Source organism: Myotis lucifugus, unplaced genomic scaffold, assembly GCF_000147115.1.
Source record: "Myotis lucifugus unplaced genomic scaffold, Myoluc2.0 scaffold_30, whole genome shotgun sequence".
Taxonomy (NCBI): Eukaryota; Metazoa; Chordata; class Mammalia; order Chiroptera; family Vespertilionidae; genus Myotis; species Myotis lucifugus.
This window is the reverse complement of record NW_005871078.1, coordinates 4,283,706-4,308,028: the sequence shown is the minus strand read 5'-3', so window position 1 is coordinate 4,308,028 and position 24,323 is coordinate 4,283,706. Positions and strand designations below refer to the sequence as shown.

General features: G+C 38.1%; 1 protein-coding gene across 1 annotated transcript in view; it reads left to right on the top strand.

The window, feature by feature from the left end:
- The first annotated feature begins 4,359 nt into the window (after positions 1 to 4,359).
- Positions 4,360 to 24,323, top strand: part of CUNH12orf40 (chromosome unknown C12orf40 homolog) — a 65,776-nt gene continuing 45,812 nt past the window's right edge. Inside the window, 7 exon segments of the mRNA XM_006086786.1 lie at positions 4,360 to 4,557; positions 19,884 to 19,929; positions 19,932 to 20,003; positions 20,006 to 20,245; positions 20,248 to 20,363; positions 21,083 to 21,087; positions 22,941 to 22,980. Coding sequence (XP_006086848.1) covers positions 4,360 to 4,557; positions 19,884 to 19,929; positions 19,932 to 20,003; positions 20,006 to 20,245; positions 20,248 to 20,363; positions 21,083 to 21,087; positions 22,941 to 22,980 — 717 coding nt within the window.

The following is a 24,323-nucleotide window of genomic DNA, read 5'->3' as shown; positions in this document are numbered from 1 at the left end:
GACCAGGGGCTGCACTAGGGATTGGGCCTGCTCTCTGCCACCCGGGAGCAGGCCTAAGCCAGCAGGTCGTATCTCCCGAGGGGTCCCAGACTGCGAGAGGGCACAGGCCGGGCTGAGGGACCCCCCCCCTCCCCCCCGAGTGCACAAATTTTTGTGCACTGGGCCTCTAGTACACTAATAAAAGGGTAATATGCTAATTAGATTGGGTCGACCGGACATCTCCCGGACATCTGACAAAGCCATGGTGGCAGGGGCCGAGGCAGAGGTGGTTAGGGGCGATCAGACTGGCAGCGGAGCAAGCAATTAGGGGTGATCAGGCTGTCAGGGGAGCAAGCAGTTAGGGGCACGATCAGGCCAGTGCAGGGGAGCAAGCAGTTAGAGGGCAATCAGGCCGGCAGGGGAGGGCAGTTGGGGGTGATCAGGCTGGCAGGGGAGCAGTTAGGGGGCGATCATGACAGCAGGCAGAGGTAGTTAGGGGCAAACAGGTAGGCAGGCAGGTGAGCGGTTAGGAGCCAGAGGTCCCAGATTAGAGAGGATGCAGGCCAGGCTGAGGCCAGGCTGAGGGACACCAGCCCCACTCCTGTGCACAAATTTTGTGCACCGGGTGTGTGTGTGTGTGTGTGTGTGTGTGTGTGTATCTATATATATACATACATGTGCATGTATATATATACAAATTTAGATATATATGTAAGATAAATTAAGGTTTAAAATTTTGGATGGATTTGCTTCTCAACAAATGCTAAGTGGCATTTTATCTGTGTTTGATTCCTTTCTTGAACTGTTTCCTGACCCAAGAGATTACCTAATTGCTCTCCTAGCCCTAAAATAGCATAGTGTTTGATTCATTATCTATCAGTTATGTCAGCCTTCCCTCCTCCCCCAACCAAAATACCGCCTTTTACTTTTTTTAATGTAAATTTTATTTCTTTCTTTAAAAAAATATGTCTTACTGATTTTTAGAGAGAAAGAAAGGGGGAGTGAGAGAGAGGAACATTGATTGGTTGCCTCTCACACATACCTTGACTGGGAATTGAACCTCTTGGTGCACAGGATGATGCTCAACCACTGAGCCACACCAGCCAGAGCTAAATTTTATTTTTTAAATTACAGTTTGCATTCATTATTTTATTTTAAATATTTTTCATTGATTTTTTACAGTGAGTAAGGGAGAGGGATAGAGAGTCAGAAACATCAATGAGAGAGAAACATTGATCAGCTGCCTCCTGCACACTCCCCACCGGGGATGTGCCCACAACCAAGTTACATGCCCTGGACTGGAATCAAACCTGGGACCCTTCAGTCCACAGTCAATGCTCTATCCACTGAGTCAAACCAGTTAGGGCTACATTCATTATTATTTTGTATTATTTTCAGGTGTATAGCATAGTGATTAGACAATCATATAGTTTAAAAAGTGCTCCCCCTGATATTTCCAGTACCTACCTGGCACCATACATAGCTATTACAATATTATTGACGATATTCCCTGTGCTATACTTTACATTCCCATGACTTTCATAACTGTTCATTTTTTTAAAAATATATATTTTTTATTGATTTCAGAGAGGAAGGGAGAGGGAGATAGGAACATCGATGATGAGAGAGAATCATTGATTGGCTGCTTCCTGCACGCCCCCCATCAGGGAATCGAGCCCGAAATCTGGGCATGTGTCCTGACCTGACTGGGAATCAAATAATGTGGTTCATAGGTCAATGCTCAACCATTGAGCTACACTGGCCAGGCCATAACCATTATTTTGTACTTCTTAATCCTTTTCAATTCCTCCCCCTCCCCAGTCCCATATATATATATATATATATATATATATATATATATATATATATGCTAGCCTTATTCATGTGAGGCATAAACATCATTAAAGATGAGATCTTAGGTCAACATTTCAGCTGTTACAAATAACTACCTAATGACTAGTTCATAAGGAAATGTATTGTCTATAAAGGAAAAACCAGTAAATATCTTGTCTAAAGATATGTTTCATAGATCATTATTATTCCCTTCATCTCATTCACCACTTCCACTGCCTCCCTGTGACTCTAGTTAGTCTAACTGGGGAGAAAGATAGGTCTATCCAGCTCCCAGTTCTTGACTCTGCTCAACAAGTTGTTAGACTCTCCTTTATGTCCCTTCACATACAATATAGAAAAAAAAAATTAATCCTTTAGCAAACTGTTTTCCCCTTCTAATTAATTAAGTTAGCTTGTATCTGTTTTAGTAGACATTGTTCTGCCTTGACTGGATGGTTTAATTACTGAAAAATGAGCATCTATGCCATGACTAAGACTAATTTGTTCTGAAATGCTGTATTCACTGGTCAAACCAATGATGTACTTTAGTGAATTTCTGTTATAACAATCTGAATTTATATCATTCAACAAGATGTCTACACTGAGACATACTCCTATTTTAGGGGCTATTTCCCAATGACTTAACTGAAAATGTATATTTGAAATGATAAGATGCTAGAGGCCTGGTGCATGACATTTGTGTACTGGGGGGGGGGGGGGCGGGCGGAGGGGAGCCCTCAGCCCGGCCTGAGCCCTCTTGCAGTCCGGGACCCCTCAGGGGATGTTCACCTGCCGGCTTAGGTCTCACAGTTGGGAACCCCTTGCTCCTTACCACCTGCCTGCAATAGAGGCGGGAGAGGCTCCTGCCACTGCCGCTGCCCTCGCCAGCCATGAGCCTGGCTTCTGGCTGAGCGGTGCTCCCACTGTGGGAGTGCATGACCACCAGGGGGCAGCTCTTGCATTGAGTGTCTGCCCCCTGGTGGTCAGTGCAGGTCATAGCCACCAGTCAGTTCAGCTGTTCTGTTGATTTGCGTATTAGGGTTTTATTATAAAGGATTTCCCAGGTTTAAATCTAGAAAACAAGCATAACAATGAGGGGGGAAAAGTACTTTGTGCATTTATTTGGAACAAAATATTTCTAGTTTCAAACCAAAATATTATAGAACAGTTTGTAAGATAAACATTTTGTGAGAATATACAAACATAACACAGACATGAACAGGAAAATCCAATTTTTGTTTTGAGATTTTTTTCCTTCGGTAAGGAGTTTAAAGTCTTTAGGCCTTTTCAGCTAAATCAAGTGTTGATCAACCGGAGAAACTCACAAAATGTTCAGAATAGTAAATTACTGCAGTGCAATATTTCTAATAAACAAAATGCTTACTGATTATTAATACTGCACGTGAAAGATATTGAAAGGCTTTGGATACAGAGTGTAAGTGGGAATGAAAACATCATCTTTAGGATTAGGGATCTATAGCTTTGTCCTTGCCTTCTTTTTTTCCCCGAAGTCCGGTCGTTGACCTGAAAAAGCCGGCTGAGACCAATAAAGAACTAAATAAAATGATGGTGGAGGTGGTTTGAAACATTAACCCTGTGGCCACAGCCCGATAGCTCATTTACTTAGGCTTCTTGGCCCGAGAGTTAAAACTGTTGTGTTCCTTCTCCTTTAAGCGGGCTGACTGCTTACCCACAGTGTTCCTTATGGCCCTATCAAGCCAGGGCCCTGCAGAAACCGCAGAGGCTGTCGGGAGGCGGCGAAGGAGCCTACCTGAGCTGCAGGGGCTGTCGGGAGGCCAGGAAGAGCCCACTGGGGCCGCAGGGGCTGTCGGGAGGCCAGGAGGAGCCCACTGGGGCCACAGAGGCTGTCGGGAGACCAAGGAGGAGCCCACTGGGGCCGCAGAGGCTGTCGGGAGACCAAGGAGGAGCCCACTGGGGCCGCAGAGGCTGTCGGGAGACCAAGGAGGAGCCCACTGGGGCCGCAGAGGCTGTCGGGAGACCAAGGAAGAGCCTGCTGGGCTGCAGAGGCTGTCGGGAGACCAAGGAAGAGCCTGCTGGGCTGCAGAGGCTGTCGGGAGCCTAGAGAGGAGCCCACTGGGGCCACAGAGGCTATTGGGAGCCTAGAGAGGAGCCCACTGGGGCCACAGAGGCTGTATGGAGGCCGAGGAGAAGCCCACTGGGCCGCAGAGGCTGTTGGGAGCCCAGAGAGGAGCCCACCGGGGCCGCTGAGGCTGTGGAGTGGCTGGGCCATAGGCCCGGGTCCCGCACGGAGCCGGCTAAAGCCTGAAAAACTGCGGCTCAGCACAGCTCCACGTCTGCGCCCCAACCATCCGAACTTCATCGTCTCCTCACTCCGAAGTTTTGGGAAGATGAATTGGGTCGGGGGGTCCCGGTGAGTCTCGAGACTGTAGTTCTTGAGTCCCTGGACGTTTAACCCCATAATGGTGCCCCTTTGCTAGGCCCCGAGGGAGGACAGAGCCTTGGGCGGAGAGAACCAGCTAGGAGTGGGTCTTTTAGTCATGATCTGAACCGGGAAACCTTAGCGCCATGTCTCTTCATAAACCAAAAGCAACTCCGCTTCTCCCCACGGTCTCTCCACAGGCTTCAGGTGTGGGCCCGAGTGGGCAGGTTCCCCCGGCTCCCGAGTCCTCCGCCTCCAATGAGGCCGCTGAACACCGGAGCCCTCGTCCGCCTGCCCCCCACGCCTGCTCCTCTCTCGGGAGGCGTTCGGCTGAGTCACAGAGTGTTTGCATGAAATTGGAAGTATTATGGAAGAGGCTTTTCCTTGCTGCCCTTACATTCATTATTGGGGGCATAAATCCAAATTAGTTTGTTTTTTAAAAGGAGGTAAAGGGGATAATGTTTACTTTAATAACTTGCAAGAGAATTTAAAATTTATTTTTTATTAGAATTAATCCCATACAATATGATTTGTCTGACAATTTAATTTGATAAAATTGAATCATTACTGTTGACCTGAAAGTCCCCCAGATGGAAAATCATGTTGGCCTGTAATTTCATTGGATCAAATTCCTTTTTTTGTTAACAAGTTGACCCAGGACAATGCTGATATGATTAGACTAGAACATTTGCATCCTAAGGAATTTTATAAGAGGAAAGACAGACAGCTTTTGTCTTCACCAAGTGGCATAACTATGTCCGATAATTTTAGCAGGAGCATTCATCCTGTTGAATATGTTAGCATTGTATTTTAGGAATTTATCTGAATTATTCTTGGCAAGTTTTCTAGCATCATGCTTCCACTCTAGAGAAAAGTGAAAATTCACTTACAGGCATCACAAGAGTTCGTTGATACATGATAATTTGTTGTTTTGAATTTGACTTTAAAATGTGAATATTAAATGAGTTATGAAATCATTTTACAAATGCTTAAGCACTGTTGAAAAGTAGGTGCTATTATTATTCTGTTATATATCTCAAACTTCTGGCTATTCAGGGAGCAATATACTGCAGGCAACAGGTGGTCTAACATTTTGTTTCTCCAAATGAGGTGGTGCTGCACCTGGAGGTAGTGCCAGGGTATTTAAGAAACCACAGAAGAAACATGACACACCTCCCTGGAACATCGGTTTTACTGAGATCAGAGGAAAAATATTTTTTAAACTTAAACATGGATACATTACAGAGTAAAATGCAAAACTCTTGTGAAGTTTTAAGATAAAATGTGTAATTTTAAATAAATTTTCAGGGAGTGGATGGGTTCCTTGGGGTCAAACCCCTAGATTGGAAATGAAAAAGTTAGTATCTCCACTTTCTATTATCACAGTAGACAAGGGTAGGCAAGAGTACTTAGTTGATCATGGCACCCTGACCGTGAGGCCCTAAAGCAAGCATGTTAAACTCGCGGGCTTAATGGGGTCCACAACAAATATTTTTGGGGCTCAGCCAATATAACGGTATGTGAGAAACATTTTAATATAAATTTTGTAACTTAATTTTTATAATACCATTATACATAATTATTAATAACAAACTACAATATTCACTAATGACTGATTACTATAATCGTGTTGTAGTCATTTCCCTTACGCGCCTTATGTGCAGGCGCACCATTTCTCTTCACTAATACTAGCAGTGACTATTTTAGCAGCCAATTGCCATGTCGTTAGTCTTGGACTGACTTGTTTGGTGTGCGCAACAGGAAATATTTCGTTTTCGGAGAACAAGAAAAATAGGTTTATTTGCGTTACGCTTATTAACTTGTGCAGTTATTCAGTGTCTGGTGAGTTAATGTTCAAGAAGAAATATTAATTTTTATTAAAATGTTCTATTATTTTATGTTAACAATTACTCATTTATTTCAGCCCTTTGTATTCAGCATGTCTCTATCGAAGTAAACCTATGTTTCTATGAAAATTGAAGCTTTTGTTTTTTTGCGGCCCACAAAACTTAAACCTTGTTTATTTGGCCTGAGTTAGCCTTTGTGTTTGACATGCTTGCCCTAAGGGTCTCAGAATCCTAGACAGTGCTTAGTAATCACTAGCAGCTGATTGGAGATACTATAGAATAGAAATTTTAATTCCTATTCCAGACCATCCTGGAGTACTTGTTTATTCCCCTCTGTTGTTAGGTTTGTTTTTCAGTTGAAAAATTTGAGAACCTTTTGGAATTTAACAAGTTAGGAATATAATAATTCCTAATATAGACAAGGTAGGAACATAATAGTTCCTGATATACACAAGTGAAGTAACCGAAGAACATTTACAAAGCTTCCTTGAACAACTGCTCCCCCAAAGCATTCAATATTAATTAATTCAATATTATTTATTTGCCTGCCTGTTTAGGGCATTATGAAGCTGTAAGAGGGGATTCTGAAAAGAAAATGATACAATTTTGGTCCACACAAGGGATCTGTGGTAGAATGGTGAGATTAGAATTAGGTAAACGACTATAATACTGGATAGCTAAACAGCACTTGTATACATAACAATCACTGTTCTAAGTGCTTTTTGTATATTAGCCCATTTATTCTTAACAAGAACCCTCTGAGGTATGTAAAAATGTTATCCATGTTTTACTGTTGGGGAAACGGAAGCACCGTACGTAAAGTTAAGTGACTTGCCCAAGGTCACCCGTTTAATCAGTGGCAGAGTTAGGATTTGATAACAATGTGCTTAAACACTATGCTATATAGAGATAGGAGTATTGTGACAATGGTACAAATAAAGGGCTGTGTGTATGTAGAGGACTGAGAAACAGGAAATTACAGTAAGCCTTGAAGGATAGCAATATTGCTCAGAACTAGCACCACAGAGCAGCAGTGAAATAGGTTCTTAATAGTTGAAATTGTCAAACTTGGCGTAAAAAGCTTTTTTCTTGCTTTTCAGTTTAGAGACTCTATCAGTCATACATAAAATGCACGCACGCGTGCGCGCGCGTGTGTGTGAGAAAGGCAGGTGGCTAAGGGAATAAGCAGGTGTGCCTTATTTTCCTCTTTAAATTACTTACGTGGTTTGACTTTAGTGTTACGGTTTGTAGACATGTTTGCAAGATATAACATTTCATTTCAAAAAATTCTCATTTAGGGTAAAGAGGTTTGGTCTCAGCTGAAACAAATTTCTTTATCTATGGTACCTGTTTCCAATCTACTGTCCCTGAAACTTGCTAATCAGTAATAATGTTAGGTTTTTCAATTTAATGGTCTGTTCTTTCTTTGTTCTAAAAGCATATTCTTACTTTTTAAAATTTTTAAATGTCCCTCCCCTTTTTTAGACCTTTCTTGACAAAATTAAAATATCAATCATTTGTCAGTCTTACCAATTTAAAAAATTCTTTTTACTTGTCTGGGAATTATTGACATAGACATTTTTTTAAGAATATATTTTTATTTATTTCAGAGAGGAAGAGGGAGAGAGATAGAAACATGAATGATGAGAGAGAATCATTGATTGGCTGCCTCTTGCATGCCCCACTCTGGGAATAGAGCCCACAAGCCGGACATGTGCCCTTGACCAGAATCAAACCCAGGACCCTTCAGTTCACAGGCCAATGCTCTATCCACTGAGCGACACTGGCTATAGATGACCTAGACATTTTAATTATTGTTTTGTACTTTTCACAAGTCATCACTGATAACCTATTATCAGATTGAGGTGTAAATTTGAGAAAGCACAGGAATAAGCACTGATTTTTTTTAATTTGGAAAATATTCTCTTTTATTTTCCTTGTTTTTTTGATCAGTGACTTATTTCACCAAATTCATAGCCATCTCAGACAGGAAGGTGGTAGGAAGAGAGGAGAGGAAGGAGAGTCTAAAGATGTATTGTAACCAGTCTTTGGTCCACATTGTGCTATTCAGAATGAGCTCTACTATAGGTCTATAAATACAGCATTATACATGCAGTATAATAAGAGTTTTTTAAAATTTAGCTAAGTTTATTTTTATAACTTGGACTGACGAATGCAACCAATGTCATAAGAAAGACAGATAAAATCCTGTTTAAATTTAGGTGAGGGAGAGGTTTGCATTTGTAAATGTAGGCCTAGAATGTTTGTGCAAAATATTTATTGAGTGCTATATATCAATTACTGTGCCAGGTGAGGTTACAAAGTAATTGAAATTTAGTTTCTTTCTGAGAGATTATAGTTTATTGGGTGGGTGGAAGGGAATATGACATGCTAATAAGTTTGAAAATGTTTAAGACTGGGAGCCAAAATACATTATTTGAAAAATAGATATTGTGAACAATAGTAGAACATAGTCCTTGGCCAGTGTGGCTCATTCAGTTGGGTGTTGTCTGGTGCACTGAAAGGTTGCTGGTTGGATTCCTGGTCAGGGCACATGTCCCGGTTTTGGGTTCTATCCCCAGTAGGCGGTATGCAGGAGGCAGTTGATTGATGCTTCTCTGTCTCCCTTTCCCTTCCTCTCTCTCTAAAAATCAATAAAATAATCTTTTAAAAAAAATGAACATTTCTTAAAAGAGTAATAGAATATAGTTTAGTTTTAGCTGAGTGGCAAATCAGAAACAAGGATAACACAAAGTTGAAAGAAGAAAATAAACATTACATAAATAGTTGGAGATAAGATTATATTTAAATATTTTACAATGTGTGTGTCTGCCTGCTTGGTGGTGAGGTTGAAAGCCACACAGAGAAGTTGAAATTTGATGTTATTTGTTGAGGAGTCATTCAAATTTGGAAGTAACACAAAGTGGTATTTTATGACTGTGATGTTAGTGGTATGTAGGTTGGAATATAGCAGGGAAAAACTTCAAAATAGTGACACCAGTTAGGATTCTGCCAGGGTGGGGGAATAATGTTATGTTTCGATTTTCTGGTAAAACTATTCTCCAAATTAAATCACTATCAGTCCTAACTCACTTTTTAGGTATCCTGTGCTATCTGAAGTTGGGTTAATTATTAAACCTCTCTATGCATGGGTTATGAGCAGCCCACTTTATGGAAAAAAATGCAAAATTATGACTACAAAATTAGGTATAGGACTTGAAAGGGGCATATATAAATGTAGAATCTGAAACTTAAGCATAATTAGCTTTACAATAAATTCTTTGCACAGTAAATTAGCCTCTGTCTTTATGCATCTCTTCTTCATCTGTTAAATGAGGATAAATTCACAGTGAATATCATCCTAGTTTGCCTGGGACACTCATAGTTTATGCCTGTGTTCCTAGTGGCATGCTCAGGTTAGCATTTGTCTTGGAATTTTTTTTTAAACTAAATACTAACTACCATTAATAGTTCTATTTAAATAAGCCCAGGTATATTCAGTGAATATCTGTTTTTGTTTTAACCTTTGCTATGATCTGAATTAGTGCATGAGCCATGTGTGCAGTGAAGAGATTTCTCATTTTAAAATGTGGTTAAATCTTAAACATCCAATGATAATCCTGACACTTTCCAGGTGGAAAATAACTAATAGCTCCTTTTAAAGACAGTGTGAGGGCACTTGCTGATAAAATAAAGTTTGCTAGGACATGAGCCCTTAGGGACAACTAAATCAGTGGGTAGGGTGGGAGAAATATTTCGTTCTGCTGTTCCTGTTGGCCACTTGTACCACTGCGAGCTAAAGTCTGAGATTTGTATAACCAGCATGCCTGGGGGTGAGGTCAATAGGAAGCATGGGAAATTTTAGATTAGGCGTACATGAAACATTTGCAAGAAATGAGGCTAATCATAATCAGTCCTGTCAGTATACAGAGTAGTAGGAATGTTGTTGCTACAATGGTTTTGTCAACAACTCTCTTTTTGTTGTTTTGGAATTCATTTTTATCTTTTTGGCAGCAGGGAGCTCAAATAAATGAAAGTTAATGCTTAATGATAAATTAAGTACTGATATTTTGTTTTTCAGTGAAATTGATAATGAACCTATAATTTGTGCATAAAACTTTTACCGACATTTAGCATCTCCCATCCTTAAGTCATTGACCACATGACAATCTGAAGATACAAGCCTATTGAAAAAGCATCATCATTTACTCGTACTTTCAGATATATTAGTTATTTTAAGAAGATTATTTCTACAGATAATAATTTGACACATGCCACAGAAAAACATTGAAGATAAAAGTATTTCTGCAATGATAATAAGGATACAAATTTGGTAAATCATAGCATATTGGGCAAAATAGGGTAATTACTAAAGTATGTAACCTATATAGCCATGATGGATTTGGGATTAGTTGTGGATTACATATTATAGTTGCACCCAAAGAAGCTTAATATTTTACAAACAGAAGCTGAGATTGTCAAAATTTTAAACAGTTTTACATATGCACAGTAATGTAATTGAATTATAATGTATTTGAGACAGTATTACTTTTGAATACAGAAAGAATACTTGGGCATGTCATCATAAGCTTTCTCTTTGCCTTTCATTAATTAAATTTTACAAACATTTGAGTTTTTGACAAATTACTCTATAAAATCTGTGTGTCCTATATTGTTATTGAATATACAGTATTTCTAAGCAGGCTTTCCAAATTTTGTTGACATTTTGTTCAAAACCAGTTGGAAATTGTTATTCAAAGTATTCCATATATGGAGTGAAAAAACCTTCAGCTTTTGAAGCTTTTAGTGAGTTAAAGTATTGAAAATAAAGTTTAAAAATTTTAATTGTAGCCTGAAAATACGTTTATATTGGGGTTTCATTCACACTTTAAAACCTTCCACTGTGGGACTCCGGAGATAGCTGCTCATGTTTATCATTACAGCCTGTAACAGTAAATCGTTGTGTTTTTTTTTTGGTGTGAAAATACTGAGAATTCAGTCTCTCAGAACTTATTTTAATTAGGCTCTGTATTCTGAGTATTAGATGGATTTCTGCCTTAGTGATTTGAGTGTTTTTTTCTGAATATCTCACCTTTTGTAATTCATACATCTTTAAAAACTCTTTTCTTGTATTAAAAGAATGTATTTAAAAGCCATATTGTTCTAACATATATCATTACTATTCCTAACACATCAGGTAGACCTTTTTTAGTTTTGTGGAAAGCCAATGTAAGTACTTTTTTCTAGGCTAGTTACTGTCCTGAATCTTAATAAGTCTGCTAGCTAAAATGTTAGAGAATGATGTTTTAAGGTTAATATAAATTTTAATCTAACACAAACTATAACATATTGCTTTTCATTTGTTATTAATTTTATTTACATTTTTCACTTTTAATAACAACTTAAAATATGATCTTAACAATCTGGAAACCGTTTATTTTGGTTGGCACCATGACACTAAAAAAATTAAGCAGCAAACTAAAAAGCAAAATAAAAGAAACAAAAAAGAACAATTTAAGACTAACAATGTAAGGCTTATGACAACTATAGTATTTAATTCCTAATGTGGTTTCAATATCTCCTGTGTACTCCATGTAAAATGTACATTAGTGTTGTTTTTGTTATTTCTTTGACAATCTTAATTGCCTTTGTGTCTTTTTTTGTTTGTTTTAGCATTTTCCTTTAAATATTTCCTTACTAGCCCTAGCTGGTTTGGCTCAGTGGATAGAGTGTCGGCCTGTGGACTGAAGGGTCCCGGGTTTGATTCCGGTCAAGGGCACATGCCTGGGTTGCAGGCTCGATTCCCAGTAGGGGGTGTGCAGGAGGCAGCTAATCAATGATTCTCTCTCATCATTGATGTTTCTCTCTCTCTCTCCCTTTCCCTTCCTCTCTGAAAACAATAAAAATATATTTAAAAATAAATAAATAAATAAATATTTCCTTACTAAAGAATAGCAAGAAGCAAATGCCCTGATACTTTTTCTGTAGTCAGCATGGTTTTCTTTCTCTCTATCCCTCTCTCTTTTTCTTCTCTTCCTTTTCTTCCCTTCTTTCGTTTTCTTCCCTCCCCTAACCTCTTTATACCTCTCTATTTTATTTTACTCTTTCTTTCTTAACAAATAATAATGTAATATATCTATACTCCTATTTTCCAAAATTGAAAACTTCTAGAGTGTTCTTTTCAGTATGTAGCAATAATAAGTAGTATGTATTCTTTACATATTGTGGATAGTAACCTCCTATCAGATATATGATTTGCAAATATTTCCTCTATTTTATTTTGTTGATAGTTTTCTTTGTTGAAGTCCCACTTTATTTTTCCTTTTGTCACTTTTGCTTTTGGTTTCAAATCCAAAAAAGTTATTGCTAAGACCAAAGACTAGGAGCTTACCTAACCCTGTGTTTTCTTCTAGGAATGTTATGATTTCAGTTCTTACATTCAAGTCTTTTTACCATTTTGAGTTTATTTTTGTGTGTAGTGTAAGATAGGGTTCCAGTTTTATTTTTGTGTGTGTGGCTGTTTAGTTTTCTCCAGCATCATTTATTGAAGAGACTCTGTCTTTTCCCTATTGTATATCTGGTTCCTTTGTCATAAATTAATCGACCATATATGTGTGGCCTTATTTCTTAGCTCTCTGTTATGATTCATTGGTCTTTGTATCTGTTTTTATGACAAATAGCATATTGTTGATTTTTATAGCTTTGTGATATTGGTTGAAATTAGGAAACATAAAGCCTCCAGCTTTGTTATTCTTTCTCAGATTGCCTTGGCTATTCAGGGTCTTTTTTCTGTGGTTCCATAGAAGTTTTCAGATTGTTCTGTTTCTGTGAAAAAAATGCCATTGGTATTCTCACAGAGATTACATTGAATCTGCAGATTGCTTTGAGTAGTATGGGCATATTAACAATGTTAATTATCCCAGTACATTATCATGGAATATCTTTCCATTTATTTGTCTCCAATTTTATCAATGTCTTATAGTTTTTAGTAACAGATATTTTACCTGCTTTATTTAATTTATTCTTAAGTACATTATTCTCTTTGCTGAAATTTATTCCTTTTTGCTGCAGTTGTAAATATGATTATTTCTTAATTTCTTTTTCTGATTGTTGTTAGTGTATAATACACAAGTGATTATTGTATGTTGATTTTGTATCCTGGAACTTTACTGAATTTATTTAACTTTTTTGATAGTGTCTTTAGTTTTCTATATAATGTCAAGTTATCTTGTTTCTGTTTTGGATGCCTTTAATTCTTTTTCTTGTCTGATTATACTGGCTAGGACTTCCTTGTGATGTTGAATGAAAGTGCTGAGAGTAGGCCCTTGTTCCTAAACTTGGTGGGTGCCGAGCAATTGGTGCCAGTGCCGGGTGCCGGCAGCAGGTGCGAGCGGCGGCTCTGGTGCTGGCAGCAGGTGTGAGTGGGGCTGGCGCCGGCAGCAGGTGCAGGTGCTGGCAGTTGGTGCAAGTGCCTGGCAGGACTACGGCACACAGGAGCAGAGAATTTTCAGTAACCACCAGAGGCTTGCCCGGAAGACAGCAACTGGCACCTTGTCTTGGTCTGGTGCCCCTGCTCACCTGCTCCACCATCCCACCGAAGCTGATGCCGGCCATGTTCCACGCATGCCCCCTGGTGGTCAGCATACGTCATAGTGACCAGTTGTTCGGTTGTTCCGCCATTCAGTCTATTTGCATATTAGGGTTTTATATATATAGATGGGCTTGTCACTTATGGTCTTATATTATGTAAAGTACATTCTCTCTATACTTTTGTGGGAGTTTTTATCATTAAAGGATACTGAATTTTGTCAAATGCTTTTTCTGTAGCTACAGAAATGATTATGTAATTTTTTTCCATTTTGTTTATGTGGATTATCACATGGATTCATTTGGCGATATTGAACTGTTCTTGCATCCCTGGAATAAATCCCACTTGATCATGGTATATGATCCTTTAATGTTGTGTTGAATTTGGTTTGCTACATTTTGTTAAAAGAATTTTGCCTTACCCTAACCAGTTTGGCTCAGTGGATAGAGCATCAGCCTGTGAAGTGAAGGGTCCCAGGTTCAATTCTGGTCAAGGGTATGTACCTTGGTTGCGGGCACATCCCCAGTAGGGTGTGTGCAGGAGGCAGCTGATCGATGTTTCTCTCTTATCGATGTTTCTAACTCTCTATCCCTCTCCCTTCCTCTCTGTAAAAAAATCAATATGATATATTTAAAAAAAGATTTTTGCCTTTGTGTTCAAAAGGGATATTGACCTGTAATTTTTTTTTCTCGTAGTATCCTTGTCTGGTTTTTGTATCATGGTAATGCTGGCCTGGTAACATGTGTTTGAAAGTGTTTTCTACTCTTCTATTTTTTAGAAGAATTTAAGGGGGATTGATATTAATTCTTTTTTAGATGTTTGGTAGAATTCATCTGTGAAGCCATCTGGTTCTGGACTTTTCTCTATTGGGTGATTTTCAAATAATGATTAAATCTCCTTACTAGTAATTGGTCTATGCAGATTTTCTGTCCTATATAATAAAAGCCTAATATGTTAAGTGTCTAACTGATCTTTCAACCATTCAACCAGTCGCTATGATGCGCACTGACCACCAGGGGGCAGATGCTCTGACCAGTAAGTTAGCTTTCTGCTGGGGTCCAGCTGATTGGGACTGGGTGAGATGGGCTGGGCATGCCCTGGAGCCCTCCCTCGGTCCCTCCCAGGCCCTGATCATGCACCGGTAAGGTCCCTCGGCATGGCCTGTACCCTTTCGCAATCTGGGACCCTCGGGAGATGTTGGAGAGATGGTTTCGGCCCAATCCTCACATGTCAGGCCAAGGGACCCCACGGTGCATGAATCTGTGCACCAGGCCTCTAGTTTCTTCATAATTCAGTCTTGAGAGATTGTATGTTTCAAGAAATTATCCATTTGTTTTAGATTGTTCAGTTTGTGGTCTATAATTGTTCACAATTGTCTCTTCTGATTATTGATTTCAGAAAGGAAAGGGAGAGGGAGATAGAAACATCAATGATGAGAGAGAATCACTGATCAGCTGCCTCCTCGGGGATTGAGCCTGCAACCCCAGTATGTGCCCTGACTGGGAATAAAACCTTGACCTCCTGTTTCTTAGGTCAACTTTCAACCACTGAGCCACACCGGCCGGGCCTCTTCTGATCTTTTTTATTTATATGGTATCAGTACTAATGTCTCCTCTTTAATTTCTAATTTGAGTCATCTTTTTCTCTTACAAGTTTAGCTAACAGCTTGTTAGTTTTATTTGTCTTTTTTCAAAAAGCCAAATCATAGTTTCATTGATATTTTCTATTGTCTCTTTTTGTCTCTATTTTATTTGTTTCCACTCTGATATATAAGATAGCCATGCTTCAGATAACTTTGGGCTTAGTTCTTTTTCTGGTTCTTTGTGGTGTAAACTTAGGTTGTTGATTTGAAAATTTTTTCTTAGTATAGACATTTATTTCTACAGTCTTTTATCTTAGAATTGCTGTATCCCATAAGTTTTTGTATGTGTGTTTCTGTTTTCATTTCTCTCAAGGTTTTTTTTTACTTGTTTTAATTTTTTTTTACCCATTGGTTGTTTCAGGGGCATGTTGTTTAGTCTCCATATAAATGTATATTTTCCAGTTTTCTTCTTGTAATTGATTTCTAGTTTTATACCGTTGTAGTTGAAAAAGATGCTCAATATGATTTCAGCCTTCTTAAACGTATTAAGACTTGTTTTGTGGATTAATATATGATCCATCTTGGAGAATGTTTTCTGTGTGCTTGAGAAGAAAGTGTGTTATAATGCTGTTGTATGAAATGTTCTGTAAATGTGTATTAAGTCCATCTGACCTAATGTATAGATTAAGTTCAATGTTTCCATATTGATTTTATATCTGGATGATTCTGATTCCCATTCTGATGTATGTATTTGTTTTTTTCCACAAAAAACAATTCTTCAACACCAGCTTGGCATCCTACAATCCACCTCAATTCTGACAGTATCTACTGGAGGTAGTGTTATATTCCACAGGTTGAGGGCTCAGTCTTTCCAGACTCTCTCAACCCACCCTCTCCCTGCCCCAACTTCAATCACCAATTGCAAGTCCAGAATGTCACCTGTGCTTCTAACCATCCAGCTATAGATTGGAGATTCCATAACCCCCTCCTTGGGTTCAATTAATTTACTAGAGGAGTTCACAGAACTCAGAGAAACATTTTACTTACTAGATTGCAGGTTTATTTTAAAAGCGTATAACTTAGGAATAGCCAGTTGGAAGAGAAACATAGGGCAAGATATGGCGAAAGGATATGGAACTTCCATGGACTCTCCAGGTGTGTCCCTCCCCCAAATTTCCACATGTTCACCAACCTGGACTTTATAGAGGCTCCATCACCCAGGCATGATCGATTAAATTATTGGCCATTAGCAACTGATACAACCTCCAGTTCCTCTCCCCTGTTAGCGGGCTTGATTGTCTTGGCAACCGACCCCATCCTAGCTGTGTTCCCAAAGTCACCTCATTAACGTAATATACCTTTCCTTCTCTCATTTAGGAAATTCCACGGGTTTTAGGAGCTCTGTGCCAGGATTGGGGATAATGACCAAATATGTATTTCTTATTATATGTCACAGTATCGCATTAATCAATGTGTAGTTGAACTGGGGTATTGAAGCCTCCTGCTGATTGTAATGCTGTCTATCTCATCCTTCAGCTCTGTTTCTATTTGCTTTATATATTAAGGTACTCCATTGTTGCGTGCATACATATTTATAATATATCCTCTTGGTGAATTGATGCCTTTATCATTACGTAATGACTTTCTTAGTGTCTTATTACAGTCTTTGGCTTAATGTAGATTTTTATCTGATTTAAGTAAAGCAACCCCAGCTTTTTTTGGTTTCTATTTGCATGGAATATATCTTTCCATCCCTTCACTTTTAGTCTGTCCATGTCCTTAAACCTGAGGTGAGTTTCTTGTAGGCAACAAATATTTCGGCCAGCCCTGACCAGTTTGGCTCAGTGGGTAGAGCGTCGGCCTGTGGACTGAAGGGTTCCGGGTTCGATTCCAGTCAAGGGTATATACCTTGGTTGTAGGCACATTCCCAGTAGAGGGTGTACAGGAGGCAGCTGATCAATGTTTCTCTCTCATCGATGTTTCTAACTCTCTATCCCTCTCCCTTCATCTCTGTAAAAATAAATAAAATATATTTAAAAAAATATTTCGGCCATATTTTTTAATTCATTCAGCAACTTTATATCTTTTGATTGGTGAATAGAGGCCCTTTACATTTAAAGTAATTATTGATCTGTATGGTCTTACTATTGCCATTTTGTTAATTGTTTTTTGTAATTCTTCTGATCCTTTCTTCTTCTCTTGCTCTCTTCCTTTGAGATTTGATGATTTTCTGTAGTGTTATGCTTTGATTCCTTTCTCTTTCTCTTTTGTTTATCTACCCTAGGCTTTTATTTTGTGGTTACCATGGATCTTACATAAACATTTAAACAGTCTATTTGAAGCTAATAACAATTAATTTCAAACCCATATCGAAGCTCTCACAATCCCACCTTTTATGTTTTGATGTCACAGTTTGCATCATTTTCATTGGGTAAGCCATTATCAAATTACTGTGGCTATAGTTTTGTTTTTTTTAGTAATCTTGTCTATAACCTTCATAACATAATTATAAGGTATTTACCCACCACCATTTTCTTAGAGTGTTTTGAATTTAATTATACATTTACCTTTATCGGTGAGTTTTATACTTTCATATGTTTTCCTGTTACTAATTAGTATCCTTTTATTTCATTTTAAAGAACTCCCTTTTACCATTTATGGCAAAGCTGATCTAGTGGTGATGAATGCCTTCAGCTTTTGTTTGACTAGAAAAATCTCTTTCAATTCTGAAGGACAACTTTGTCAGGTAGAGTATTTTTGGTTGGCAGATTTTTTCTTTCAGCATTTTGAATGTTATGCCACTCTCTTCTGGCCTGCAACATTTCTGCTGCAAACTTTGCTTATGGTTATGGGGGTTCTCTTATATGTAATACATTGCTTTTCTTTTGTAGCTTTTAAGATTCTTTCCTTGTCTTTAACTTTGACAAATAATTATGATGTGTCTTGGTGTTTGTATCCTCTTATCTGGTCCTTTATGGGCTTCTTGGATCTGGATGTCTGTTACTTTTATCAGATTAGGGAAGTTTTCAATTATCCTTTTTTTGGGGGACCCTTATAATGTGTATATTGGTCTGTCTGATGTTTCCCATAAGTTCCCTAAGCTATCTTTATTATTTTTCATTCTTTAGTCTTTTTGCTCTTTTGATTGGATGAATACCACTGCCCTGCCTTTGAGTTCACTGATCTTTTCTTCCTCTTGATCTAGTTTGCTGTTGAACTTCTTTATTGAGGTTTTTAGTTCAGTTATTGTATTGTTCAGCTCTATGATTTCTGTTTGTTCCTTTTTTACATTTTTTTGAATCTTTGTTGAAGCTCTTACTTTAATTATGCATACCTATTGAAACTCTTACTTTGTTTATGCATATCTATGCTGACCTCAGCCAGCATCTTTATGACCATTGTTTTTAACTCTATCATTCAAATCACTTTTTTTTTTTCACTTCATTGCAAGATCTGTTTCTGGAGATTTATCTTGTGCTTTTGTTTGGAACATATTCCTTTGTTTCTTCATTTTCCTGGATCCTCTGGTTTGGCTTCTGAACATTACCTAAAATAGCCAACTCTACCAGTTTGACAAAATGATCTCATGTAGGAGATGAATCTCCTTGATCAGGCTGGTCCTAGCTCCTAATTGTCTCTTAGATTTTATTATTGTCGGAGCGTCCTTCTTTGTTCTTAGTGTTTTCCAGTTGTTGAGGGTGTGGCAAGATCCATGAGTGTTCTAATGGGGAAGATCACAGTCAGCACCTAGATGCCAGCTGATTAGGAGCCTGACCCTCAAGCAGAGCTGGGGTATGTATGTAGTTAAGACCCTTCCATGGAGAAACTGGGAGATGAGCTCCCTCCTGCCTCCCCCACCCCCTCAATTCTTCTTTGCTGGACCCAGTGTATACTAGTAGTGTCTGGATGGTTCTATGTGCCCATTAAGAGCGATTTCTTTCTTTGTTACATTCCTAGAGGACCCATTAATGCAAGCCCCTTTGGTTGTTGGAGTCAGGTGATTTGGGGACCTGTCCTTCTGGTGGCTGTCACAAAAGCTGTGGCACAAGATAAGTGTACAAGCTCCTTCTAGGGACATACTAACAACTTGGCATTATTACTGGAGTGGACTGGAGGGACAGGCCCTCGGAGGTGTCTGTAGGCTTTCCTGGTCTCTGGGGAAGATCACAGCCAGCCCCTAGGTGCCTCCTATATTAGAAGCTTTGCCATCAGGCAGCAGCTTTTAAAATAAGCAGGTACACTTCTCTCTAGGGAAATACTGGGAGATGGGCAATTTTGCTTGATTTCTCTGTGCGGTCTTGGGATGATAGATAGCCAGTTAAGAGTTGTTTCTTTGTTTAATACAGTCCTATTGTTTTCATGAATGAAAGCCCCTTTGGCTATCAGAGCCAGGGACCCAGTGACCTGTTAAACTGGGGAATAGATGTAGGTACAAGCTCCTTCAGGTGAGATACTGGTGATTGGGATTGGGTTGGAAGGAGAAGGTGGAGGAGGTATTCCCCAGCTTCCCTGGTCTCTGGAGAGGATTGCAGCCATCCCCTAGTGCCTACTGACATTATAAGCCTTGATCTTAGGCAGTAGCTTTTATAGTATGCAGATAAACCTTTTGAGGGGAAAATTGGAGATGGGTGATTTGCCTGCTTCCTCTACAAGTCTGGCATCGCCCAGACTCTCCCTGAGCTGGAGGTGAACTTGGACCTCATGGCCAGCTTCGGGAACTGAATATGACAGCTGCCAAGGAAATAGAAGTTGATGGCAGTTGGAAAGCTATTATAATTTTGTTCCTGTTCCAAACTGAAATGTTTCCAGAAAAATTCAAGTCTGGCTACTACGCGAATTGGAGAAAAAGTTCAGTGGGAAGCAGGTCTTTATTGCACAGAGAATTCTATCTAAGCCAACTCCAAAAAGCCTTACAAAATATAAGATAAAATGTCACAGGAGCTGCACTCTGATAGCTGTGCACAACATCATCCTACAGGAGTTGGTTTTCCAAAGTGAAATCGTGGGCAAGAGAATCCCATGAAATTGGATGGCAGCTGTCTCATAAAGGTTCATATATATAAAGCACAGGAGAACAACGTGGAACACAAAGTTAAAACTTTTTCTGGTGTGTATAAGAAGCTCACGGGCAAGGTGTCTCTCTCTCTCTCTCTCTCTCTCTCTCACATTTTTTTTCTCTCTCTCTCTCATGCACATACAAAGAAGTTAGTGGCCCAAAGAAATAGGGGCTGCAGAGCATCTTTTGTAGTTGCAGCCAGCTGCAGGAGCTGGAACAGGATTGCATTTTCAGGGACAGAAATGCCAGTGATGCCAAGGAAGGTATTCACTGCCCAGGAGTGGATGATGCATTTGGTGGTGTTCAGAGTTCACCAGTGCCAGCATTGGTAACTTTAGAAACTAATTATGGCAGAATTTTGACTTGGACCCCACAGCTCTCTAGACCCCCCCCCCCTTTTTTTTTTTTTTTTGCCAGTTGCCAAATCTGCTTCCTCAGCTTTCTTGGTAAGTCTGTTGGCTTCCTAATTTTCTTTTTTTAAAAATATTTTTTATTGATTTCAGAGAGGAAGGGAGAGGGAGAGAAACATAGGAACATCAATGATGAGAGAGAATCGTTGATCGGCTGCCTCCTGCACACCCCATACTGGGGATCAGGCCCGCAACCCAGGCATGTGCCCTTGACCAAAATCGAACCCGGGACCCTTCAGTCCATAGGCCAACGCTCTATCCACTGAGCCAAACCAGCTAGGGCCCAATTTCCTTTTAGTACATTTATTTGCTGTTTAAATTAGCCAAAAATGCTTCCAATTTCTTGTAACTAATATAATTTTAACTGATGTTGTCTCCTTTTGTAGTGCAGGTAATTGAGACTGACTATATTCAATAAAAACAGTTAGACATATAGTACAAGTTAGTAGCATTGGTTGCCTTAATAATAATTGAAAATGTTCTGTTTAAAAAATTACCTTTGACTTACAAGTCAGGATCCTTTTTCACTTTCACTGTGGTGTGACAAGTAGGCTGATCTGGCAGTTGGTCTTGAATTCCTAATTTTTTTAGGCACATAGAAATAGGGATTATGTAGTACATAGAATTTGGAGAGAGCCATGAGTGTCCTGGACAATGGAAAATCAGCCTTAAATAAAGTCACTTGAATTATACGTGTATGATGACTATTTAGACTTTGGCATGTTCCTCATTCTACTGAGCTTTATAATGTAGGAACTGCTTATAGAATTGATATTTATTGTCTTTGAAATCTGGATTAATTAATGTTATTGCTGGCTCCATCATACTTTTTATATTTCTGAACTTTGAAAAGTCACTTTGCTTTCTATGCCTAAGTTTTATGATGGAAAATAAACTAAATTCTAAGGTCCACTCTAGACTTAGCATTTGACAAATCAATGAAATGTAATTTATTTCCTTTTTAAAAAATAAATTTTGAATACCAATAGTTCACTTCTGATGCTACATGGAGCTGAATATACCAAAATCTTTGTGCAGTGAACTCAAAATGGTCAGTTAAGACATAGCTATTAGGAAATATGTTAGAGTTCAGTAAGGGGAGAGTCTGGAGGTATTCAATAAAGTAACTCATATTCATGTAGCTTATGAAAACCATTTGAAAAAAATGAACAGCTTTGTATAGTCACAGTTCACATACTTAGAAAGCAGTATACTGCACTGGTTAAAAACTTCAAAATTAGAATTCTTGGGTTTGAATCTGGGCTCTGCCACTTAGTGTGACTGTGAGCTAGTTACTAAACCTCTCTGTGTCTTAAATCAATAAAATGGGGATAAAAATACAACCTGCCTTATAGAGTTACTGTAATGATTAAATGAGCTTGTACATATAAAGTATTTGATGTATCTGAAGTGGTGCAAGACATGATACTCGTTAGCAATTATTATTTTTGTTATTACATAATCTCATATAGCTAAGAAAATTTTATCATTTTACTTTAAATTTTTGCACAGATCTTGAATTTGAGACCTTAGTTTTATGTATGTTCAAAATATATTTTGAGCAGATCTTCTTATATTTATAGTGCTCTATTACTAATAGAGCAAATATTTTATAACCATTAAATACTGTAATATCATTGTGATTCAATGCAGTGTTTGGCACAAAGATCTTAGTTGTGACAAGACATCCCTAATAACTAGCTATTTTTTAAAGAAGATATGACATTTCAAGTACAAATAACTGATATATTAATGTAACTAAAGTTGCTGTAATGAAAAATTTAACATTTCCTCATATCCTATATTTAGATTTTCTCTCTCTATTCCCTGTTTTTTAGTATAATATTAAATACAAAGAACGGTGAAGAAAATAGCAGTGTTGACCAAAAATATTGGTATCAGATGAGAATATTTCAGTGATGTATCCTTTTTAATCATTGATTTCTCTTTGCTTATATTTATTTTATAATCCATACTTATTTTATGTTTAATTATTTATCATGTCTATAATCTTTTTTATTCTTGGATTTTCTAAGAAAATTATGTGGAATATTATACACTATGCATATTTTAACAACATTTTCATAGTTTCTTTTCAGAAATAATATAATTATGACTACACTTAAAAATATTTTTTTATCACTGCACTTTTAGTTGTAATTCCAAGTCTTCAATTCAGCTGAAGTGACAGTTATTTTAGAGACCACTTCTTTAATTGTTATATTTTTATCTTTCTCTTTTCAGGACCAGGGTTCTGCTCAAGCAGGAAAAGAGAAAGCAAAAGGTAAAAAACATTTATTTTTGTGTTAGCTTTATGAGAAAAGTGATCTTTGGAAGCATTTTTTCCAGGTTTATAAATTCTTCTAAGTGAAATTGTAAAACCATCTTCCTTTAGTCTTTCCCTCTTCGTAGATAGCTAGATTATCCACCTATATTGCTCAGGTAGAAACTTAAGTATCATTGTTGATTCTTGTCATTTTAGTTCTAACATATATCTCAAGTCTGATCACTTCTCATTACCTATTAGCATCCTTATTCAAATCATCATCATTTATTGCCTCAAGTAATATAATGGCCTATAACCTAAATCCTACTTTTTAAGTTTTTAATTACATTGATTGTATTACATAGTGAAGTTGAGCATGTAACTACCTTACAACTGAGCAGTATATATTGAGAGAAATTCTTCCATATGTGCACTTTGAGACATGTACAAACTTGTTTGGATCATTGTTGTTAAGTAGCAAACAAAAAAAGAGAGAGAGAAAAGAAGAAAGAGAGAAAGGAAAAGGCAGGGGAGGGGATCATCCAAATGTCCTTTAGCAGTAAAATGGTTAAACAAAATGTTGCACACCTAAGTAATGGTACAACAGTGGAAATATATCAACTATGTATGTGTAATTCAAGTAGACTAATCTTAACAACATAAAGTTGAACAAAGCAACTCACAGAAGAATACAGGCAGTAAGATTGCATTTACAAAAAGTTTCAAAACAGACAAAAATATGTTCAAAGGTAGTAAAATTTAGAAAAAAGTAAGGAAGTGATTACTATGAAAGCAGGATAGTTGGTAACTCAGTGAAATGATACCTTAACAATTTAGTATTTCCTTGGTTACTAATGAGGCTGATTATCTTTCAGGTTTCCTCTTTTGTGATGTGCTTTTTCAAGCATGTTGTTCATTTTTTATTTGGATTGTTTGTCTTTTTCTTACTGTGACTTTATATATTTAGGACTTCTTTGTTAGTCATATTAGTGTACTCTGTGGCTTTTATTTATTTATTTTTTAAATGTATTTTATTGCTTTTTTACAGAGAGGAAGGGAGAGGGATAGAGAGTTAGAAACATCTATGAGAGAGAAACATCGATCAGCTGCCTTCTGTACACCTCCCACTGGGGGTGTGCCCGCAACCAAGGTACATGCCCTTGACCGGAATCGAACCTGGGACCGTTCAGTCCGCAGGCCGACGCTCTATCCACTGAGCCAAACTGGTCAGGGCATGTGGCTTTTATTTTTACTTAATTCTGTCTTTGAGGACAGTTTTTAATTTTGTTTAGTTGAAGTTATCAACTTTTTCTGCTTTATCTTTTACACCATGTGGCCTGTTCTTCACATAGTGGTTAGTA